Source organism: Pygocentrus nattereri, chromosome 7 (genome assembly GCF_015220715.1).
Source record: "Pygocentrus nattereri isolate fPygNat1 chromosome 7, fPygNat1.pri, whole genome shotgun sequence".
Lineage (NCBI taxonomy): Eukaryota > Metazoa > Chordata > Actinopteri > Characiformes > Serrasalmidae > Pygocentrus > Pygocentrus nattereri.
Window position 1 is genome coordinate 23,184,403 of NC_051217.1, and position 23,710 is coordinate 23,208,112.

General features: G+C 42.0%; 2 protein-coding genes across 3 annotated transcripts in view; one reads left to right on the top strand and one right to left on the bottom strand.

Moving 5' to 3' along the window:
* The window catches only part of LOC108431164 (P2Y purinoceptor 3), a 55,056-nt gene extending 34,554 nt beyond the window's left edge, over positions 1-20,502 (top strand). Inside the window, exons 2-3 of one of the 2 annotated variants that reach the window (XM_017704150.2) lie at positions 15,097-15,212; positions 19,042-20,502. In XM_017704150.2, coding sequence (XP_017559639.1) covers positions 19,069-20,034 — 966 coding nt within the window. In that variant the 5' untranslated portion in view covers positions 15,097-15,212; positions 19,042-19,068 and the 3' untranslated portion in view covers positions 20,035-20,502. The remainder of the gene's footprint in view (positions 1-15,096; positions 15,213-19,041) is intronic. The other variant, XM_017704149.2, reaches the window with a different exon arrangement.
* LOC108431163 (E3 SUMO-protein ligase ZBED1-like) lies at positions 7,470-8,689 on the bottom strand. The gene is made up of 2 exons (XM_017704147.2): positions 8,616-8,689; positions 7,470-8,394 (listed from the first exon to the last, which is right to left on the bottom strand). The coding sequence occupies exon 2, from the start codon at positions 8,359-8,361 to the stop codon at positions 7,501-7,503; it is 861 nt and encodes a 286-aa protein (XP_017559636.2). The 5' UTR covers positions 8,362-8,394; positions 8,616-8,689; the 3' UTR covers positions 7,470-7,500.
* Positions 20,503-23,710: the final 3,208 nt, after the last annotated feature.

Here is a 23,710-nt window from a genome sequence, read left to right on the forward strand (position 1 = left end):
TACACCATGTCTTACATCTTTATGTGTTAACATCACAGACATAGACTCAAAGGCTCCGTTCACATTACCAGGTTGAAGTGGCGTAAATCTGATCTTTTGCCCCTAATGTGACTCAGATCTGATTTCAGGGCTGTGTGGACGCAAATCCGATCTTTTCAAATCCAACCATTTGACCTTTCTCCTTCGTCTGGCTCTAATAATGAAGCTGAGAGCTGATCAGAGTTAATGATCTTCTCAGCAAAGCTCGTTCTGCTTGTTAGTTTGTGCTGATGATGCAGTGATTCAGTCACGTGACATTACTGAGTAGGATGAGCTGATGAGGGTCATTTCAGGACGCCGGTTCATCACATTAATGACAGATTTGAGTCACTTGCCTAAACGAGGGTAAACCATCGAGTCAGAGAGATCGGATTTGAGAAATGAGCCTTTTAATGTGAATGTAGCTAAAAAGAACATCTGGCTTGTTCACATAAGGGCAATTGTGGGCTGGAGGTTAGGCAACTAGCCTTGCGGCCAGAAGGTGATCAGTTCGATCCCCTCAGCCAACAGTATGTTGGGTCAAATGTGAAGGCCTAGTTCCTCTGTGTGCAAAATACTGACTTTGTTTAGAATTAAATTAAAAAATGATGTTTAAGTCCTAAATTCAGAATTAACATTACACTAATGAAGAAATGATAACAGTAGTAGATCATTCCAAGTTTTGACAAGCTTTGAATTCTCTTCAGCACGATCACAATCATCAGATTCATCTGTATGGGGAAGGGGTCCGAAGCACAACCCACATTATACATTGAACATTTCCTCCAGAGTGGTCTTCAAATCCCCCAAAACGTACACAATGCAGCTTCAAGTGAGACAAAATACCTGCAAAGGTTTTGTTGGCACAAAACAGCTCTGTGCTAATGATTTCTGCATATTTAAGACTCAACAACCACAAGAGTAGCTTTTATAATAATGATTTAACAGTTTTCTTTCCCAAACTATTGTTAAAAGCTTATATTGGAGCACTTTTAGCCTGAAGGCGGTTTGGTTTGAGTGCTGATGAGTGCTGACATCATAACAAGGGGATAAAATATATGGCCTTTGGCTTTATTCCCAGCTCAGAACTCTTATCAGTTCTCATCTGTTCCTTTGGTTTTACCGCTTTTGTGAAAACAAACAAAGATTGAAACAACTATGTATTATGTTACGTTATGGCACATTGACAAAGAAAACACTTATTATTGTTATTATTATTATTATTATTATTAGGTGTTATCAAGCCAGTCCCAACTCCAGTGACCACATGGACAGTGTTTCTGCAGATTGTCCTGCCTTCTCTTTAGGCTTCATGAAGGGGAATTCCACCAATTTTTCAAACTTTCTTTGTAACTACTTGGTTAACCCCTTACTTTGGCCAGGTCCCAAAGTTTTATTACAAACTTCTATAACCTAAGAATAACCCAGCCAGTTTGTATCGAAGTCCCTGTAGTTAATGAATAATAAGCCAAATTATGGAATAAAAACCAGCCATTAGGGGTGTACTTTGTGTACTTCTGGTGCCGGTCCCAAGCCCAGATAAATAGTGAGGGTTGCGTCAGGAAGGGCATCCGGCGAAAAACTTGTGCCAAAACTATCATGCGGATCACAAATATGTTTGCCATACTGGATCGGTCGAGGCCCGGGTTAACAACGACCGCCTCCGGTGCTGTTGACCAGCAGGGTGCCGGTGGAAATTGGACTATTGTAGGTCGAAGACCATCAAAGAGGAGAGGAGGAAGGCAGGAGTGTGGAGGTTAGAGTAGGGACTCTGAACATAGGGACAATGACTGGTAAAGGCAGAGAGCTTGCAGACATGATGGAGAGAAGGAAGGTAGATATTCTGTGTGTCCAGGAGACCAGATGGAAAGGAAGCAAGGCCAGGAACATTGGAGGTGGATTCAAACTGTTCTATCATGGTGTAGAGAGGAAGAGAAATGGAGTAGGGATAATCCTAAAGGAACAGCTTGTGAAAAGTGTTCTGGATGTAAAGAGAGTGTCAGACAGGATCATGAGCCTGAAGTTGGAGGTTGATGGTGTAATTTTGAATGTGGTCAGTTCATATGCACCACAGGTTGGTTGTCAGTTAGAGGATAAAGAGGAATTTTGGAGTAAGATGGATGAAGAGGTAGATGGTGTCCCTAGAAAGGATAGATTAATGATTGGTGCAGACTTCAATGGACATGTTGGTGAAGGGAACAGAGGGGATGAAGAGGTGCTGGGTATGTATGGTGTGAAAGACAGAAATGCGGAAGGTCAGATGGTTGTAGATTTTGCAAAGAGAATGGAAATGGCTGTGGTGAACATGTATTTTCAGAAGAGGGAAGAACACAGGGTGATATACAAGAGTGGAGGGAGGTGCACACAGGTGGATTATATCCTTAGCAGGAGATGCCACCTAAAGGAGATTGGAGATTGTAAAGTGCTACCAGGGGAAAGTGTAGCAAGGCAGCATAGGGTGGTTGTCTGTAGAATGAGAGTAGAAACAAAGAAGAGGAAGAGAGTGAAGACAGAGCCAATGATTAGATGGTGGAAGCTGAAGGAGGAGGATGGTTGCAGGCAGTTCAGGGAAAAATTGCAACAGGCCCTTGGGGGCAGTGAGGAGCTACCTGAGGACTGGGAAACTGCAGCTAAGGTGGTGAGAGAAACTGGCAAGAATGTGTTGGGTGTTTCGTCTGGTCAGAGGAAAGAAGACAAGGAAAGTTGGTGGTGGAATGAGGAAGTCCAGGAGAGTATTCAGAAGAAGAAGGCAGCTAAGAAAAAGTGGGATAACCAGAGAGATGAAGGAAGTAGGCAGGAGTACTGTGAGGCTAGTCGCATAGTGAAAAGAATGGTGGCAAAGGCAAAGGCTCAGGCCTATGATGAGCTGTATGAGAGGCTAGACAGTAAAGAAGGAGTAAAGGACTTTTATTGTTTGGCTAAACAGAGAGATAGAGCTGGAAAGGATGTACAGGAGGTTAGGCTGATAAAGGATAGAGAGGGAAATGTTCTAGTGAGTGAACAGAGAGTGTTGAGTAGATGGAAGGAGTACTTTGAAGAACTAATGAATGAGGAAAATGAGAGAGAGAGGAGGACAACGGGGGGAGAGATAGTGGATCAGGAAGTGCAGAGAATTGGTAAGGTGGAAGTGAGGGCAGCTTTAAAAAGGATGAAGAATGGAAAGGCAGTTGGTCCAGATGACATACTTGTGGAGATATGGAGATGTTTAGGAGAGAAGGCAGTGGACTTTTTAACCAGGTTGTTTAACAAAATCCTGGAGAGTGAGAGGATGCCTGATGAGTGGAGAAGCATTGTATTGGTCCCCATTTTTAAGAACAAGGGTGATGTGCAGAGCTGCAGTAACTACAGAGGTATAAAGTTGATGAGCCACCCCATGAAGGTATGGGAAAGAGTTGTTGAAGCAAGGCTAAGGCGAGAGGTCCAGATCAGTGAGCAGCAGTTTGGTTTCATGCCCAGAAAGAGTACCACAGATGCAATTTTTGCGTTGAGAGTGTTGGTAGAGAAGTACAGAGAAGGTCAGAAGGAGCTGCATTGTTTCTTTGTGGATCTAGAGAAGGCATATGATAGGGCGCCAAGAGAGGAACTGTGGTACTGTATGAGGAAGTCAGGTGTAGCTGAAAAGTATGTTAGGGTGGTGCAGGACATGTATGAGGATAGTGAGACATTGGTGAGGTGTGCAGTTGGAGTGACAAATGGTTTCAAGGTGAAGGTAGGGTTACATCAGGGATCAGCTTTGAGCCCCTTCTTGTTTGCAATGTTGGTGGACAGGTTGACAGATGAGGTCAGGCAGGAGGCTCCATGGACCATGATGTTTGCAGATGACATTGCAATCTGTGGTGAGAGTAGAGAGCAGGTGGAAGAGAATCTGGAGAGGTGGAGGTTTGCACTGGAGAGGAGAGGAATGAAGGTCAGTAGAGACAAGACAGAATACATGTGTGTGAATGAGAGGGAGGCAGGTGGAAAGGTGAAGATGCAAGGAGTAGAGGTCGTAAAGGTGGATGACTTCAAATATCTTGGGTCAACCATCCAGAGCAATGGACAGTGTAGAAAAGAGGTGAAGAAGAGGGTGCAGCCAGGATGGAGTGGGTGGAGACGGGTGTCAGGGCTGATGTGTGACAGAAGGATAGCAGCAAGAGTGAAAGGGAAGGTTTACAAGACAGTAGTGCGTCCTGCTATGATGTATGGTTTGGAGACTGTGGCTCTGTCTAAAAGGAGGCTGAGCTGGAGGTGGCGGAGATGAAGATGCTGAGATTTTCTTTGGGAGTGACAAGGATGGACAAGATTAGAAATGAGCAGATCAGAGGGACAGTGAAGGTGGAGCAGTTTGGAGATAAAGCCAGAGAGGCCAGGTTGAGATGGTTTGGACATGTGTTGAGGAGGAATAGTGGATATATTGGTCAAAGAATATTGAAGATGGAGCGGCCGTGTAGAAGGAGAAGAGGTAGACCTTAGAGAAGGTTTATGGATGTAGTGAAGGTGGACATAGAGATGGTTGGTGTAAAAGTAGAGGAGACAGTGGATAGGGCAAGATGGAGGCAGATGATCCGCTGTGGCGACCCATAAAGGGAGCAGCCGAAAGAAGAAGAAGAAGATAAAAAAGAAGAAGAAGCCTAAGTATGGAATAAACCTGAGATTTTAGGTGGTTAATGTATAAACAAAGTCATTCAGAGTGGTTTGGTGTGAAATGCTCCATTCTAGAGAAACTTGCAGAGTCAGAATTGTTCACAGTGGTGGTGATAGGAACCAGATGTCTAAAGAGTTTAGGTCAAGTCAAAGTTTATTTAAATAGCACTTTTTACAAAAGGTGTTGTCGCAAAGCACATTTACAGTAAAATCCTGGTCCGAGCCCCCATGAGTGTCGCCGTCGTTGACAGAAAACCCCCTAAAAACAAGAGGAAGAAACCTTGAGAGGAACTGAGACTCAACACAAGAGCAAAATGAACAGAGGATAAGGTTTTAACATTGGTATAAACTATTAAATACAGAAAAGGGGAAAGGCAGGTGAAGCAGTGACTATGATTAAATAGTTCAAGTCAGTGCAGCAGCATGCTTCTCCCTCACAGAAAGTTATTACATCAGATGGTTATGAATATACTGCCTGACGCCTGAGATGTTTTTTTTTTTTAATCCATTCATGAGGGATACATTTGTGTGTTGTGTAGCAAAATAGTTTCCAAAGTAGCCTCTGATATACCGCTATTTTACCATCATCATCATTACACAGAAAGAAGACATGTAGGTTCACTTGTGGTTTTGGATGGTAAATAAAATGTGTATTTTGTTGCAGACATTCTGGTTCCTATCACCACCACTGTAACAAAATCCTGTACAGTGAAACTTTTCACATCAGACCACTCTGAATGACTTGTTATCAATAGATTTATGCAGAAATTGTGACAAGTTGGTGGACTTCTCCTTAAATTGTTTGTTTACGGTCCCTCTAATTGCATCCGTCTGTTCTGTTTGATGACTGTCCTCTTCCTCAGGAGCTTCAAGCAAGCTCGTCTGAACTAAAAGCTATTTAGAAAGAAGGGTTTCCCTAAATTTTTGCCTCACGCTGCATGTATAAGGGGGATGACAGTGTAATAGAGGGCAGAGGGCTGCGTGTGGCTGCTGGCTGTGATCGGTTCAGTGTTGGGAGTCTGCAATGTGGGTCATTAGTGTTGTGTTATGTCTATAATAAGCTCACTTCAGGAACACTCCGCTCCGGCCCACGTGACGAGCTCTCCGAGTCCGGCTCTCACACAGCTATCTTCGGCCTGTCATCTGCTGCACAGGCTCATCTCCCACCTGTCAGAGTGCGGAGTGCTGCACAGCCTATCAAATGTTTGAAGACATGCAGCTTTTCAAGCTATTTTTAATACAAATCAGCATGTTTTCTTTCTGCCTTTGCTGTAAATTGGCCTATACTGTTATTTCCTCTCATATTGTGTTATTTATTCATGTACTGGTGATGTTTGTGTGGTTTTATGTGCAAAAATCAGTCAGAATTGGGCGCTTTCTAACCTCTCTTTATCCTTTAGATCAGGTGTGTCAGCCTCAACCACCATATTAAAAAAATCTCAACGAATCTGTGGGCCAGATACAGAAGCTTGTAGTCGACTGTGAAATATTACATGGACACTTGAAATATTCAAAATGTAAATGTCCCCAGGAGCTCAGTCTTTTAAACCTATCTGTTTATATTTTTGAAGTATTTGGCAGATGCTCTATCCAGAGCGACTTACAGTTTGATCATTCTTACACAGGTAGTGTTAGGAGTCTTGCCCAAGGACTTTTATTGGTATAGTGCAGGGCATTTACCCAGGTGGGGATTGAACCCCAGTTTACAGTGTAGAAGGCAGAGGTGTTAACCACTACACTATCCCAACCATGAATCACACACCATGCTTGAACCAGACACCTGGCCTCCTTTCATCGCTGCAAGTTCATTAAGACTTGGGCTCATTTCTGGGCTGCTAAGATAACAGTTAGTGTGTTTGGTGATTTGACTGTTGTGTAGAATTGAGGTGTAACCGCTGTGCCATAGACTGTTGTTGGGGTAGGAGAGACCGGGCGCATTACGTTGCAGTGCATGTTGGGGACTGTCGTGCAGCACATTGTGAAACAGGCTAATATTAATAAAAAATGAAAATACTTTTGTGGGCCGGAGAGGATCTGTGTCATGAGTCTGGTGTGGCCTTGAGTTTGACTCATGGGCTCTAGATTTAGAAGGGCTGTTTTTGTTACTGTGCCTTTAAGATTGATATTTGCCAATGAACTCTGTTCTGATTGGCTGCCCTGTATTGCGCTTCATTCTAAAAGCAGTCCAGCCTGGATCACTCCTTATAACCTCAGCATGAGTGGGAAGGGCTAAACTATATCAATGCTCTTGATCCAGGCCTAGGCCTGTCACGATAACAAAATTTTCAGAACGATATATTGTCCCAGAAATTATTGCGATAAACGATAATATTGTCATTTTAAAGTGCCATTATATACTTTTTTCTTGCTTCTGGGCTCCCCAAAGGAGCTTTAAGACAATGTGCCACAATAATAATATAGTAGCATAATAATACAATTACACCATTTTAACGTGAAATGAACTTTTAGAACAGACATTTGGCTTCCAATGTGAAAATATTTTAATATCCCATATAAATAAAACAAATAAAATACAACCACACTTGGGCTCTGTGGATTCTGAGAAAATTGCACAAAATATTAAACAGACCTTTATAACAAAATAAACTCTTTAACAAAAAGTGCAAAAGAATGGCATTGCAACATTAAGTAACAACATAAATATTAAAGTAACATTTACATTAATTCAACTTTTTTAAACTCTGAACATAACACAAAGCTACTTGGAGTCTCTCTTATCTGATCATAAATGTATATGCTATAAATCACAGTGATACGAATCACAAATTCACAAAAAGTGTCCATATGATCAAAGACACAGGTGGCTCAGCAGGCCATAGCTCTTGCTATATATGTATTTTAACTGTCAGACAAATTCCGAGCAAGGAACACCAACATGTTTACCTTGTGGGGCTTGAGGCAGGATCTCTCTGGGGTAACAATATTCCCAGCTGTGCTGAACGTTCTCTCTGAGCTAGTGCTTGTTGCACAAATGCACATATATTTTTGTGCCAGCTTGCCTATAAGAGGAAATCTTCTGTGATTGTCACGCCACCACATCAGAGGATCAGATGTTGCATCCACAACTTCTTCCTGGATGAATTTGGTCAGCTCTGCATCAGCCTGCACTCTTTTTGGTAGTGATACAATCTGCGTCTGAAGACTTGTGAGTTTAGCTCTTCTGTTCTGAAGAAGGTCACTCAGCATTTTCTTCTTGGATGCTGCATGTTCAGAACCACCATCTCCATCGTTTTCAGTACTGGCACTTTCTTCACTTCGTCCCTCTTCTTTCATGTCAAGTAGCTCTTGCACAAGCTGATGTTTGACATCATCCAAGACCTCTTCATCCTCCATGCTACCACGATACCTTGGATCCAAGATGGTGGCTTTTCTCAGGAGGTCTTGGATTTCAGGAGGGCTGTATTTCTCTGTCAGTACTCTGCACATGTTTTCCTTTATCTTTGCTGTAAGTTCAGTGTCGCTGGGGTCTGGAGATAACAGTTCACCTTTGAGAAGTTCCAACACAAGCTTTACTGAGGACACAGTGACATATTTTTCCCCTGAGAGAACGTCTGTGATATCAGCCACTGGCTTCATTGCTGCATTAATGGATTCTAACACAGACACATCCTGCCAGGTTGGGTTGAGATGGCCATGCTTCCGGTCTTCAACCAAGACTCGTCTTATGGCTGGCAGTTGCTCTAGCACCCTGTCTATCATCTTTTGCTTGCTGCCCCATCTTGTAGCAACATCCTGAGGGAAAGATAACATTGTTCTTTTTTTTAATAGTTAGTCTACATCAGCATGTTGCTTTAAATGTCCATAAATCACAATTTTTCATTTATATGTAACATGTAACCAATTAGATAATACATACATACATACTCAAAAAAATATGTATATTACAGGACCCAAACTAAGGTATAAATTAAATATAATATTTTTAAATGAATATTTATGTATTAGTTACTCACCAGTACTAGACTGTGTTGAGGTAGACTGGCTTCAGTCTGTGCCTTCCTCAGGTCTCTCTTCTTTAGCAAACTTAAATTGAAGGTCTTGACCAGATTTCTGCAGACTCCCATGGCATGTGCGGTGCGATCCTTGTCACTGTCCAAACCATGACAAACGGCCAAATGGAGGTTGTGGCCAAAGCAATTGAGCCATGGCCAGCCAAGACTGTGTACAGCTGCCGCAATATTACGACCATTGTCTGTGGTTATACAGGCCATCTTATGTTCATCCAAACCCCAGGCTGCTAAAGCAGACTGAAGGGCTTCTGCAAGGACATCAGCAGTATGGTTCAGTATGGTTATCGGCACAAATCTGGTCTCTAAACATTTTGATTGCAGCGTCCAGTTTGCAGTAATGTAATGTATTGTAAAGCTCATGTATGGGGTCATATTTGAGCTTGACCACATACCTGTAGTGGCAGAGTAAAATGAGATGTCTTTAATTTCCTTCAGAATGCCATCTTTCACTTCATTATATAAGGTTGGAATGGCAGGTTGGGAGATATGTTTTCTTTGGCAGTTCATACTGCTTGTCAAATCTTTGCAGCATGTTTATAACAAAGGCATCCGTAATAGCCACCTGACGGGAAGACCCCTCTCCAGCTCGGGAAGACCCCTCTCCAGCTGAAGTTTTTGTTTTCAGCTCAGAAAACTGGGCTGGATGGTTGTGCTTTAAATGTGACCTGTGCTTTAAAAGTTGTATTGCCAGCTTTCGTTGACACCGTTTTGAAACAAAGTCGACATACCGGCTCATTCACATTGATGGGTTCTCCAGGCTCATTTGGCTTAAAGCCAAAATACTCCCACACCGGAGCCGTGGAATGTGGCTTTGAAACAAAGTCCATCTGGACTGGACGACTCTAAACGTTCTTGCTGGAGCTGTTTAGTTTTAAGAAAGTCGCGAGCTAACACATCTCCACCTGTGTGTATGGAGGCACTGTTATTGACGCATACGCTCTCCGTGTACTGCACTCATTTCCTAACCGGTGGGTGTCGCTCTCTGATCACAGATTCGTCTTCCCTTCCCAAATTAGTGTTAAGGGGGGGGGGGCGAGAGAGCAGCACTGCGTGACTTTCTGAAATCTTTGTGAAAAGTTGCGGTTTATTCTCATGTAAACAAATTTGCGCGGAAACCCAATGGCCAATTATCGACATCGGCAAAAATGATCGCGGTTAAAAAAATTATCGTACGATAAGTCGATAATGTAATTATCGCGACAGGCCTATCCAGGCCCTAGAGACAACGACAAGTTTGCGAATGCCGGTTGATAATGAGTGTTTACCCTGCAGCCATAAAGTCTCTCATTGTGCAGCTGTACAGCTCAGTCAGTCTGCGCACACAGTAGGACCTGTAAAGATCACCAGCACAACTAATAATGTAATAATCTCAAATGTATTCAGCATGTCTTATAGTTCTATTATAAGGTGTGGTAAGAATATCCTCATACGACCCATAAGGACAAGTGGCTTAGAAGAGATATATATATATATATATATATATATATATATATATATATATATATATATATATATATGTGTGTGTGTGTGTGTGTGTGTGTGTGTGTGTGTCTGTGTGTGTGTCTGTGTGTGCGTGAGTGTGATGATTCAACCAATTTAAGACATTCATACGTGTGTTAATTACTGACGTTGTACTCCATTGGGAACATTGACACCATTTCACTAAATTGCATACAAGTAGAATATTTCAAAATATAATTGTATGCAAAAGTTTGAATACCCCCAGTGGAATTCTGTGTTTTTCCATGTTGTGTTGATTTTCGAAGTGAGAATAAGGTATCACACCCTCTACAAAGAACACACTTAAATATGACATTTTTTTTCCCAAGTTAGAATTATTCTTAATAGAGTTTAATATACTGGAAAAAATAGAACATAAGCTGGAGGGGAAGGATCATGAAGGAACTTTAAGCTTATTTAACCATGCCATAGCTACAAAATCTGAGGTGGTTGCTCAGGTGTTATTATAGCATCTTTGATAGGCCATTGTTAAGGTATTCCAGGTGGTTACTAATATTTGTGAATGTGTATGTATATGTGTGTGTGTGTGTGTATATATATATATATATATATATATATATATATATATATATACACACACACACATATATATATATATATATATATATATATATATATATATATATATATATATACACACACACACATATATATATATATATATATATATATATATATATATATATGTGTGTGTGTGTGTGTGTGTGTGTGTGTGTGTATATATATATATATATATATATATATATATATATCGCTAGAAAGAAGAAAACCTCATATCTCCATGATGCTAACTTTATAGGACAAGGAAAAACCCACTTTACCTTTAATGTAAGTCGATGGAACCAGAATTTTTCCAAGTCATCTTGGGCTGTTTGTTTTGGTCCTTTCATCATGAAATTCATATACAATGTAAAGGGTAACAGACATTTTCAAATTATGTCAAAAACTGAAAAATGACAAAAATGGAGATACGAGGTTTTGTTCTGACAGCAGCGAGAGAATATATAGATATATATTCAGGCTTCTGCCCAGACAGAGATGCAACTGGTCAGTATGCTCTCTACAGTGCCTCTGTAGAAGGTGGTGAGAATCGGAGGTGGGAGGTGTGCTCTTTTCATCTGTCTCAGGAAGTGAATGCACTGCTGATATAGAATGATAGAGTAATAGGATTATATTGAATGCCGTAAATTTGGCACAGGCTACATTGTGAGTTTTTTAAACTTAGCAGATAAACAGTGGTGTATGTGTTAACTTATTCAGGAAGTGTTGATTTTTAACTGTGGTCCCCAAACTTTTGCACATGACTGTTGGTTGAATAATGCAATAACAGGCTGACAGCAACTCATAATGAGACATACTTACCCACTGAACAGATTCAAGGTTGTTTCACTTGCAAATGTACTATTTTCCTGCAGTGATGGGTTAGTGTGTGTTTCATATTAAACTTTAATTACACTTTATATCATGTTTCATTAGTTATTGCATCAGAGTCAGAGCACTGAGGATCAGGTCCATGTCACAGGGCTTCTCAGAGAAGGGGAAGTGCTGATCTCGGATCAGGTCGCTCTCTTATTTCTGGCAGGAGCCCATTCTAGATCAGCTCTCCTGTGAGAAGCTTCAGAGGAAATCACCATGAAGTGTCCTGAGAACGACAGAGCCTGATCCCATGAGAGCAAAGACGTCTGATAAATCAGAACTTTTAGCGGAAACACCAATAACAGTGAAGTCGAAGATGCCAAATTTCCTGCTCTTCTTCTCTTTTATTTTGTTCCTTTTTTAGTAACGCACAGCTGCTAATCTGTGATTTAGAATTGAAAACAGGTTGGAAAGACATCTTAAGGAGCGCCTTCCGGGGAAGAGGATTCATTACCGGTGCCACTAATAATAGTAATAATAATGATACTGTGGTGCCAGCTGGCCCTGCTGGAGTGTTTCAGATTATCATAAGAAGTGTTTTTAAAAATAGACAGAATGAGTTTAAGCCTTTTTCATGAGCTCTTGTAAATAAAGACAAAACCGTTCGGGTGAATTGGGTGATTCCACAGCCAGGGTTCCATTTAGCCTATGGGAACATTAAAAATACACTTTATTTTGTATGTTATTTTTTTCTGTTAAAGCTGCATGGAAAGAGCACAGACTTGACTGCCTGTGAGGACATTTAAAACTAAACCCAGTGAAATACGTCTTCAAACGGAACATGGAATAATTACAGCACTTGTTTATAGCAAAATAAGTCCATCCAACTTTGCATTGGATTGCAGTGTGCACAATAACGATCAGTATTGCTGTTATTTTTAATTGTTCCTCTTTTTATCAGCATTACAGATGATATCAAAAATAGATTTGGTTAGTTAACCACAAATCAAGCATTTATTGTTTACGTTATTAACTTATTATACTGAAACCTATATGCACTCCCACCAGACGGAGTTTGATCAGATACGCCAAAGATGAAATTGATTAACAGTAAAACTACGCTAAACTTTGCCCTACACTATACCAATAAGAGTCCTTGGGCAAGACGCCTAACACACTCCCTCTTGTTGCTCTGGATAAGAGCGTCAGCCAAATGCCTAAATGAAATGAAGTGAAAATTTCATGTGAGGCTTTTATGGTTTTGATGGCACTTTTTATGGCACTAACACACAACCATACCATCAGAGATGCTGGCTTTTGAACTTTGCGCTGATAACAATCCGGACAGTCCTTTTCTTCTTTGGCCCGGAGGACACGACGTCCATGATTTCCAAAAACTATTTGAAATGTGGACCATCTCAGATGAGCTCGGGCCCAGAGAAGCCGGCAGCGTTTCTGGGTGGTGTTGATATGTGGCTTTCGCTTTGCATGGCAGAGTTTTAACTTGGATTACGTCTTTTACCTTGTTCATTACCTTGTTCCTCAAGCGTCTGATTTCATCTGCGACGCTACACTGTGCTGGACTGGTGACCTGTCTGGTGTGTAGCCTTCTGCCCAGTGTCTGCTGGGATAGGCTCCAGTACCTGTGACCCAGAAAGAGAAGTGGCTTAGATGGTGTGTGTATGTGTGTATTTATATAGCGCTTTTCATGCCGGTCACAGCTCAGGCGATAAAGCTTAATAGTTATACAATAAATAAGTTTTAATTTAGGATCATATAAGAAAATGACACAGATCAAAAAAGATAAACACCACGAGACGTAGTTTTAATTACATTCTTAAAAGTGAGCTCTGAGCTTGACTGTCTTATAAAAGGTGAACTAAGCTCCACAGTTTAGAAGCAGAATAACTGAACGAGTCTTTCCGTATTTTACCGGTTTTGCAGAAGGTCGGTATCTGCAGATCTAAGATCATAAACAGACAGACACTCTGTGATGTAAGTGGTGCTTTAAGGTCAATTAGAGCCTTAAAAACTAGTAGCAGAACCTTAAAATCTATCCTGAATGATAACAGGCAGCCAGTGCAGCTCTTTTAAAGCAGGACTGATCTGATCTCTCTGTTTAGTTTTCTTAGGATGCTGCTGTGTTTTGTACGAGGTGTAAAGGATGTATTTTTCTTAGGAAGTCCAGTAAGAAAATCATTACAGTGATCAACTCTGCTGTAACAAACGCATGAACAAATTTCTCTGCGTCGCTCTGAGAGAGAAAAGAATGTGAATTCTGACTTCAGATGTCTATTAAGGACATTTTAATAATTTACCTTTCATTTCTTTTTCACATAAATCATTTGCTGTCAGCCTCTTTTCAAAGTGAGCTCCTCCGCCAATGCCACTTTTTTTTCTTTTTCCCATGTTCTTCAGAAAATCTAGATGATTCCTGTTGAATATGTGTGTTGTGGAATACTCCAGATGTTTCATGGCAGTGAATGTATGTAAACAAAGTGATTCAGTGTTTTGATGTGAAATGATCCTTTCTAGAGAAACTCACAGACTCTGATTTCTTTCCAGTGGTGGTGATAGGAACCAGTGGTCTCCATGATGCCAACACAAATATGGCCATTTTATTTACTATCCAGAACCACCAGTGAACCCATACATATCTTTTTTATATGGCATGTTGATGATGGGAAAATAGTGGAAAGTATGTTTTCTTTGGAAACTTTATGGCCTGCATTTATCCGTACACCAAGAATGAACAACATCTCAGACATCAGGCAGTGAATTCATAACCATTTCATGTAATCATTATCTGTGAGGGAGGTTTTAGAGGTGGACATCTGGTTTCTATCACTACTACTGTGAACAATTCTGACTGTAATGCCCAATCCCATTTCACCCCTCGCCTTGCTATCACTACAGACAGGCAGGGTCGCCTACAGAGCAGCGCTAGTAGCTGTTAATGAAGTGATGCTCTTTTTATTTGAGGGTCTCATTTAGTAGAAGAAGATTCCAACCACTACCCCTTGTAATTCAGTACCAACGGGCAAGATGACACTAGAAAACAAGGAGCAGGGGTAAGAATAAGAAATGGGATTCGGGCCCAAGTTTCTCTAGAATGGAGTATTTCACCCCAAACCACTCTGACTCTATTAACATCTTAGCCATTTAACTATAGAGAAATTGGACAGTTTACTGATGTATAAAATGTCTTTACCTTTACTTTAAGTGCTTGCATGCATATCTGTAAGTGTAGACCCTAATTCAAGGACTCACCCATTTACTCTATACTTGAATGTGCCCATGTTTATCAGTTGAAATGTTCTTTGAAGGTTTCTCAACCTTAGTGGTGTTTAACTTCTGCATAGCCAACATCCTGTTCACCAACCTGTCTAGACTTATACTGAATAAGTGGTCCAGCTCGGACTAGGCTGAGCTAGTGAGCTTGTGCGAATTTCGTCATCCACAAATGTGGGCAGATGAATTCTAACAGGCTCAGGCGGTGGGCAGCCGTTGTGCAATCTGGGTGTGCCATAGTGTTTTCTTTTCACAGGGTGAGCTGTTCACTTTCCGCTGTCCAAGTTGCAGATACACTGAACTCCACAGTCATGCCAGGATGTGAAAGTCTGCTGTATTTCCGCTTTTCTTACATCAGAACAGTTGGAGTAGGTGGGTTCATTCAGTAAAGTGTGAGTCAGTCACTGAACACACAGTTTAGCTGCAACTGCCCTGTTTCAGAATGAGGTGGAGTTTGTTTCATTCATTATTTTTTACCAGTTGTTTAGTAGTTTAGTGTAGTGTTTATATCAGAAACACCTGGTATATAGAGCTGTATGCAAAAGTTTGACAAAATACAGTCTAAAAATAACCCTTCTACATGCTCCCGGTTAGGGAGACAGTCATGGGCTGGAGGTTAGGGAACCGGCCTCGTGACTGGAAAGTTGCCAGTTCAGTCCTCTGAGCCGACAGTACGTGACTGAAGTGCCGTTGAGCAAGACACCTAACCGCCAACTGCTCCCCGGGCGCTGTGGATAAGGCTGCCCTCCGCTCAGGGCAAGTGTGCTCACTGCCCCCTAGTATGTGTCTTCACTAGTGTGTATGTAGTGTTTCACTGCACAGATGGGTTAAATGCGGAGGTGAAATTTCCCCATTGTGGGAATAATAAGGGTGACTTAATCTAAAACAAATGTAAAGAAACACTGTAAGTTTTGGATTTGGAGACCTGTCTGGTGAAAAATCTGTAATTACAGAACATTTTGGCTACGTTCACATTATCAGGCTGAAGTGTCACAGATCGGATCTTTTTAAATCAGACCTGAGCCACTTTCATATGTGGTCCTAGATCGGATACATATCCGATTCGTGGCCATGTGACCTTAATTTGACGGTCAGATCGGAATTCATGTGCTTCTTTTCCACTGCACTGTGCCATTGTTCAGCGTTACCATGGTAACAGCGCCGAACAGAAGTTAAAAAAATTTTGCAATATCAACACTGAGCCACTAGAATCACAAGCATCATCAGGATAAACTAACGAGCAGAACGAGCTTCTCTGAGAAGATCATTAACTCTGATCAGCTCTCAGCTTCATTATTAGAGCCAGGCGAAGGAGAAAAAGGTGAGATGAGCTGCTTTTCCACTGTTTACAGGCTTTAACACTAGCATGACTGAGATTTCAGGATGAAAAAAAAACGTCTCATGCAGTCCTGTTGAAGTGAATAGACGCTGGGCTTCTGACGCATTTGTAGTCACTGAAATGTTAACACAGCTGTACATATTTGACCATTAAATTTTTGACATTTTAGGGGAAGCTGAGCTTCCCTTACAGTCTTAGAGAAATCGCCACTGCTCTGTCCGTCACTACTACACGCCCTTGAATTATAACTTTTGAAACACGATTCTACAAATTCTCCGTCGTGCTGTAGGATCGGTAACATAGACACTCAGGTTGTAACTTCAAGTTCACCTTCAAGTTGTGTCACGTTAGGTGCTTTGGGATCTGTAGGAGCTTTCTGTGGGCAAGGGGGTTGGCGCTTCCAAAGCATTCCTTATCATTACCAAGACAATAGGCACTGGCCACTTTATTAGAAACCCTACGCTGCGCTTCCACGCACTGGCCACTTTATTAGAAACCCTTACGCTGCGCTTCCACTCACTGGCCACTTTATTAGAAACCCTACGCTGCGCTTCCACGCACTGGCCACTTTATTAGAAACCCTTACGCTGCGCTTCCACTCACTGGCCACTTTATTAGAAACCCTTACGCTGCGCTTCCACTCACTGGCCACTTTATTAGAAACCCTTACGCTGCGCTTCCACTCACTGGCCACTTTATTAGAAACCCTTACGCTGCGCTTCCACTCACTGGCCACTTTATTAGAAACCCTTACGCTGCGCTTCCACGCACTGGCCACTTTATTAGAAACCCTTACGCTGCGCTTACACTCACTGGCCACTTTATTAGAAACCCTTACGCTGCGCTTCCACGCACTGGCCACTTTATTAGAAACCCTTACGCTGCGCTTACACTCACTGGCCACTTTATTAGAAACCCTTAAGCTGCGCTTCCACTCACTGGCCACTTTATTAGAAACCCTTACGCTGCGCTTCCACTCACTGGCCACTTTATTAGAAACCCTTACGCTGCGCTTCCACTCACTGGCCACTTTATTAGAAACCCTTACGCTGCGCTTCCACTCACTGGCCACTTTATTAGAAACCCTTACGCTGCACTTCCACTCACTGGCCACTTTATTAGAAACCCTTACGCTGCGCTTCCACGCACTGGCCACTTTATTAGAAACCCTTACGCTGCGCTTCCACTCATTGGCCACTTTATTAGAAACCTTTACGCTGCGCTTCCACTCACTGGCCACTTTATTAGAAACCCTTACGCTGCGCTTCCACTCACTGGCCACTTTATTAGGAACCCTTACGCTGCGCTTCCACTCACTGGCCACTTTATTAGAAACCCTTACGGTTTCTTTGGTGACTGCTTTGCTGCACAAAGTATGTACCCCTCCACCATGAATGGATTTAAGATGTGATTTAAGCCAAAGCCTTCTCACAAAGCAATGTCTCAAACATCAAGCAACACATTCATTTAATAACTTTCTGTGAGGGAACTTTTAGAGGTGGATGTGTGTTTCCTATCACCACCACTGTGATCAAATCTGTTTGTACGTTTCTCTAGAACAGAGCGTTTAACATCATCAGCCTAAACCATTTATTTAATTATGCAGGGATTTTGAAAAATCATCTGTCTCAAGGAACAGAGCTTTGGATTTGTTTTCACTTAAATCACAGTAATAAACTGTTCAACTATCATTGCAACCTTGGCAACAGGGAGGAAGTCTGGAAGCAGAACAAGCTGGTTTAAGGTTACATGTATTGCTACTAATGAACGCATTAATGCTATGGACAATGCTACATTGCATTAAATTAGGCACGTATGTTAGCAGCACCTGTGGAAATACGAACAAGCAGACATGTACAACCATGTGGGAGTTAATACTCAGACAGGGTTTGTGTTGCCAGGTTTTAGCTAATTGAAACACACAGGAGGGATTAAAACGTGCTTGGCTGGTTCAGAGCGTGATTAGTGTGATTCATGTACATGTCCATTGCTCTTGGTGTCTGTGCCAAGCACAATTACACCACTGACTTCCTGCATAATTCAATGCCCAGAGCTTGAGACTGAATTAAAAGCTGCTTGGACTGAGTCCTTTTAATCAATGAGGTCGTTAATAAGTTTAGAATAAGACTTTTAGCTGTTGCTTGCACGCTTTACTCCTGTGAATTGGACTCCAAACATCAATACTCCCAATCCACTTTATTAGAAATGCCTACTTTGTGCCTCCACTCACTGACCACTTTATTAGAAACACCTACCTTATGCTTCCACTAGCTGGCCGCTTTATTAGAAACACCATCCTTGTGCTTCCACTCACTGGCCACTTTATTAGAAACACCTACTTTGTGCTTCCGCTCACTGGCCACTTTATTAGAAACACCTAGTGCTTCCACTTACTGGCCGCTATACTAAACATATGTACTGTAAACTCTAGCACTGTTTTAAAGCCTGTTGAAGTAGCAAGCACTGACATGATTCATTTGATTTTTAAAGTTTTAGTTTAGCAAAAAAAAAAACACACATTTACACAGTTTTAGTCTTAGCTGAAATGTAGTCCATCCACCAAAACAGGTTTGTTGTTAAGTCATTTGGACCTACAGTTTACAGTGAAACTACATAAACATAAAAAAGTCTATTAAACAGCTCCACACACTTTGAACCAAGTGTAATGAAGTAAGCTTACAGTTTTCACGGTGGTAACTGGTGCAGTATAACCTTCCATTACTGCAGTAGCACAGTCACTCCAGTGACTGTAAAGAATCTAAAAACTAAAGAATCAAACTCCAAGCACCAAACATGTAAACTGGATGTTTTTCTGAACTGTGACATGCATGCCAAATGATTCTTTCCTCCTTTGTGTTTCAGAATGTGAAGCAGTCAATCACTTTGCACATGGCCAACTCCTCTTCTGCCGCTCTCCCCTCTTGCACCTACAATGAGGACTTCAAGCGCTTTCTCCTGCCCATCGTCTATAGCGTCGTCTTCATCATAGGCCTTCCGCTCAACATCGCGGTCATCCTGCGGATATGGGGCACTCGCCGGGCACTGAGCCGCAACAACATCTACATGCTTAACCTGGCGGTGGCTGACTTTCTCTACGTCTGCTCACTGCCTTTGTTAATCTACAACTATGCCAGAAGGGACTACTGGCCTTTCGGGGACTTCACCTGCCGGCTAGTTCGCTTTCAGTTCTACAGCAACCTTCATGGTAGCATTTTCTTCCTCACCTGCATTAGCTTCCAGCGCTACCTGGGCATTTGCCATCCGTTGGCCCAGTGGCCTAAAAGGGGAGGCCGTAGACTAGCCTGGGTGGTTTGTGCTTGTGTCTGGGTGACCGTGGCTGTGCTAGTCGCTCCGACCTTTGAGTTTGCGGCCACAGGAATCCAGAGAAACCGCACGGTTTGCTATGACCTTAGCGTACCTGAACGTTCTGCCCAGTATGTTCCATATGGACTGGCCCTGACCTGCTTGGGCTTTTTGGTGCCCTTCCTGATCATAGTGAGGCTTTACTGCAGTATGGCAAGGGTGCTGTGCCGCCCTGCGGAAGCTAGGGGTGAAGCAGCGGAAGTAAAGAAGAGCAAAGCGGTCAAAATGATCGTAATCGTGGTGATAGTTTTCGCCATCAGCTTCCTGCCATTTCACGTGACCAAAACGCTATACCTGTTGGTTCGGACCATGCCTACAGCACCCTGTGAGCTGCGGAACCTCTTGGCCGTCATCTACAAGAGCACCAGGCCCTTCGCCAGCGTGAACAGCGTGCTGGACCCCATCCTCTTCTACTTCACACAGTCCAAGTTCAGACAAGGCACACGTAGAGTGCTGCTCAAGATCACCACACTCAGAGAGAAGATCGGCTGATGCGATAGGCCAAGAAATCTAATTTAGACAGTTTTCCCATAATGTAGGTAATCAGCTAAGACATGTTTGGTGTCTGAAGTTTGCTTCCTGAGTTTTGCACTGGAGCTACAAGGCATATAGCCACCAAACAACAATCATGTAGTTTTGTCCTTTTTAAGTGACCCTTATTAGTCCCACAACGGGGAATTTTCACCTCCGCATTTAACCCATCTGTGAAGTGAAACACCACATACACACTAGTGAATGCACACACACTAGGGGGCAGTGAGCACACTTGCCCGGAGTGGTGGGCAGCCCTAGCCACGGCGCCCTGGGAGCAGTCGGGGGTGAGGTGTCTTGCTCAAGGACACCTCAATCTTGGACTGTTGGCACTGGGGACTGTTGGTACTAATACAACTATGATTATATATAAATATAAACCTATACATTATAATACACTGATCAGGCATAACATTATGACCACCTCCTTGTTTCTGCACTCATTGTCCGTTTTATCAGCTCCACTTACTGTATAGCTGCACTTTGTAGTTCTACAGTTACAGACTGTAGTCCATCTGTTTCTCTGATACTTTGTTAGCCCCCTTTTACCCTGTTCTTCAGTGGTCAGGACCCCCATAGACCCTCACAGAGCAGGTACTATTTGGGTGGTGGATCATTCTCAGTACTGCAGTAACACTGACATGGTGGTGGTGTATTAGTGTGTGTTGTGCTGGTACAAGTGGATCAGACACAGCAGTGCTGCTGGAGTTATAGAGATGTTTTTTGACTTTTTGGCCTGAACTAAAGGCTTAGCACTAATAGTGATGGTTCTCCACAGTATATTAATATCTATAAAGATGTACAGAAGTACAAGTTTATGATTACTGGTTTGTGGTTTGGTGGTTTTAAGTTTATATTACTTGTTAGCTACATAAGCCTCATGGCTCCAGTGCAAAACCAAAGAAGAAAACGTCAAATGCTGGTCAGCTAATGGAATAACTTTTGGGGTAAGGGAAGGAAACCACGGACAGTCTGGTTTTTGGCCAGACCATCTATAAGTGGGAGAAGGACATAGCTCGTATCAGAGCTTCTGGGCTAAAGGGACTCCACAGCTCTCAGTTCAGCCCAGAGAAGTATGGATTCCGCTTAGGAGTCTTGGTTCCTTTCAGTGATTCCTCCTCATACTGGCTACTCTCTCTGGGTGATGCCCTTTAGGGGGCACCCACGGCACTCACATTTCTGGACAAGCTGCTTTGGGACATTGAATATCGCAGCATTATCTTGAAAACATCTTAAATCTAGTCAGTATGTCTAGTGTGTCTTTTTGTGATACTATTGTAAGAATATTATGAAGTTTATCAACATATTTCTAGAGGGTTTTTATTGTTAAGTCATTTTATCTAGAGAAAATGTCATTCCATTGGCTGACCATGTTCTGAAGTAAGCACATGATTAGACAGATTCATCACATAAGACAAAACCTTGTATCTCCAAAATAACAGGAGAAGGAAAAAAACTACTTTACTGTTAATGTAAGTCAATGGAACCAGAATTTTTCCCAAGTCATTTTGGGCCATTTCTTTTAGTCCGTTTGTCTTGGAATTTACACTCAACGTAAAGAGCAACAGATATTTTCAAAGGATGTCAAAAACAAAAATGGAGATACAAGGTTATGACATATTATATCACTATTTAGATCATCACTACCATCACTACCATTTTTTGAGGTACAGAAACGATGACGGTAGCAAGGAAGCCATAAATGAAGTATGAATGAAGTCATAGATGGAAAAGTAAAGAATGCTGGTTTTCCGGCAGATTGGAGGAGTGGCATGACTAGTACGTTTGGGTCCCGGTGCCAAATGGGCCGCTCACATAAAAATGATTCTCAGTGTAATTTGCTTAATCACTCACTATTATAATGTCAGCGTTCACCTAACCTAATATTGGGCACCTACACTCTCAGAAGTAAAGGTAGTACCCTGTCACTGAGTCAGTTCCCCTCTGGTCACTGGGGTGGAACCCTCAAGGCTCCATCTCAGTACCTTTAGTCAGGGAACATAACTGAACCGTAATCCACTGAAATGATCTGTTCTAAGCTGTACTGACTCCACACACCCCGTCTCACCTCCAGTCTTTTATTCTACTGTTCTGTAGGTACAAATACCAACTTTTCACCTGGAAAACCTGATTTAAGCTTCACAATCAGACCTTAAAACCACTGCTGGAGCTTTGAGGGAATGTTTACACTGTTTGTACCTTGATGAGTGAAAAATACCTGCACAGACCCTTTATTTCTAACAGTGTAGTGTTAACCTAAATGTTTACTTTAAACTACTTATATAACATTTCAGAATTATAATGAATCCTGTGAGTTGTGTGCAAAAGTTTGTACACCCTTAGTGAAATTATATTCTGTTGATTTTCCAAGTGGAAAAAAAAGTGTTCTACAGCGAACACACATTTTAATGCACCAAAACTGTTGGTTTGCTGAATTTAACATGTGGAAAAAACTTAAAACAATACACAAAATGTGGCCTGTGCAAAAGCGATGGCACCTTTCATATTTTGTTTTTTTTCCGACTCATTTAACTCCAACTCAGCAAACTGTGCACTTCAGTTTGAAGGGAAATGCCATGTTTGAGTGTGTTCCTGTAGAGGACGTGTTAACATTTCACATTTTCACTTAGAAAATCATCAAAAGAAGTTGGAAATTGAGGCGTGGGACTGTATGACATGGCAGGTTTTGAAGGATCTTTTTGAAAGCAACATGCGCGGTCTGCTCTGTGAATAAGAGCATGAAGAGGTAAACAGACATCACTTCTGTCTGTGTAGTGATGATGGTAATTTGTTAAGAAATTTGATCTTTCTGCCTTTATAAGGCAATCAATTAAGATGTCAGTGTTGCATTGAGGCTTCCCTGCACTATCCCACTGACGTCTCCACTGGATTGGAGGTCCTACAACAAAATTATTCACCAGTCCAAACAGATTTAGGCCCAAACCCATTTCTTAATTTTACCCCTACCCCTTGTTTTCGAGTGTCACCTTGCCCATTTGAACTGAGTTACAGGTCAGTGGTTGAGATCTTCCCTCTGAAATGAGACCCTCAAATAAAAAGAGCATCACTTCATTAACAGCTACTAGCGCTGCTCTGTAGGCGACCCTGCCCGTCTGCAGTGACAGCAGAGGAGGGGAAAGTTCAGCTCCTCACTGCTGGGCTTTAGTTACATTTAGGGATCATACGCCTTCAAAGAGGGGGGCAATTATTTATTATCACCCTCCCCTAATTCTTCAGTGATATGAAGCTGAAGTCAGATATTCACCAGATTCTTGTTCTAATTTTAAATGGGGCAGCAGTTACATTCTGACGCTTCAGGCATCAGAACTGCTGGACTGTTTAAGGTGGAACGGGTAATTACCGACACATCAGCTACTACTAGCAAATTGTTATGCTTGTTATGAAGAAAAGGACCATAATACACTGAAACAAGATTAAACTAAGATGATAGTGTTTATCGTAATTTTTAACAGAGAAAATTCTCACATTTGTTGGGTTTCTTTGGTCTCTTGTTCTCCATCTTGCTGGTTTTTCTTTTTTTTTTCTCATAACACTTTTTGGAGTCTCTGAAAAACCTCAGTTTGGAGGATCACGTAGCCCCAACACTTCGCCCTCCCCCTCTACCTCAACAAAAATC

Coding starts and splice junctions, on each gene's coding strand:
- LOC108431163 (XM_017704147.2), bottom strand. CDS start 8,361: ATGATAGACAGGGTGCTAGAGCAACTGCCAGCCATAAGACGAGTCTTG.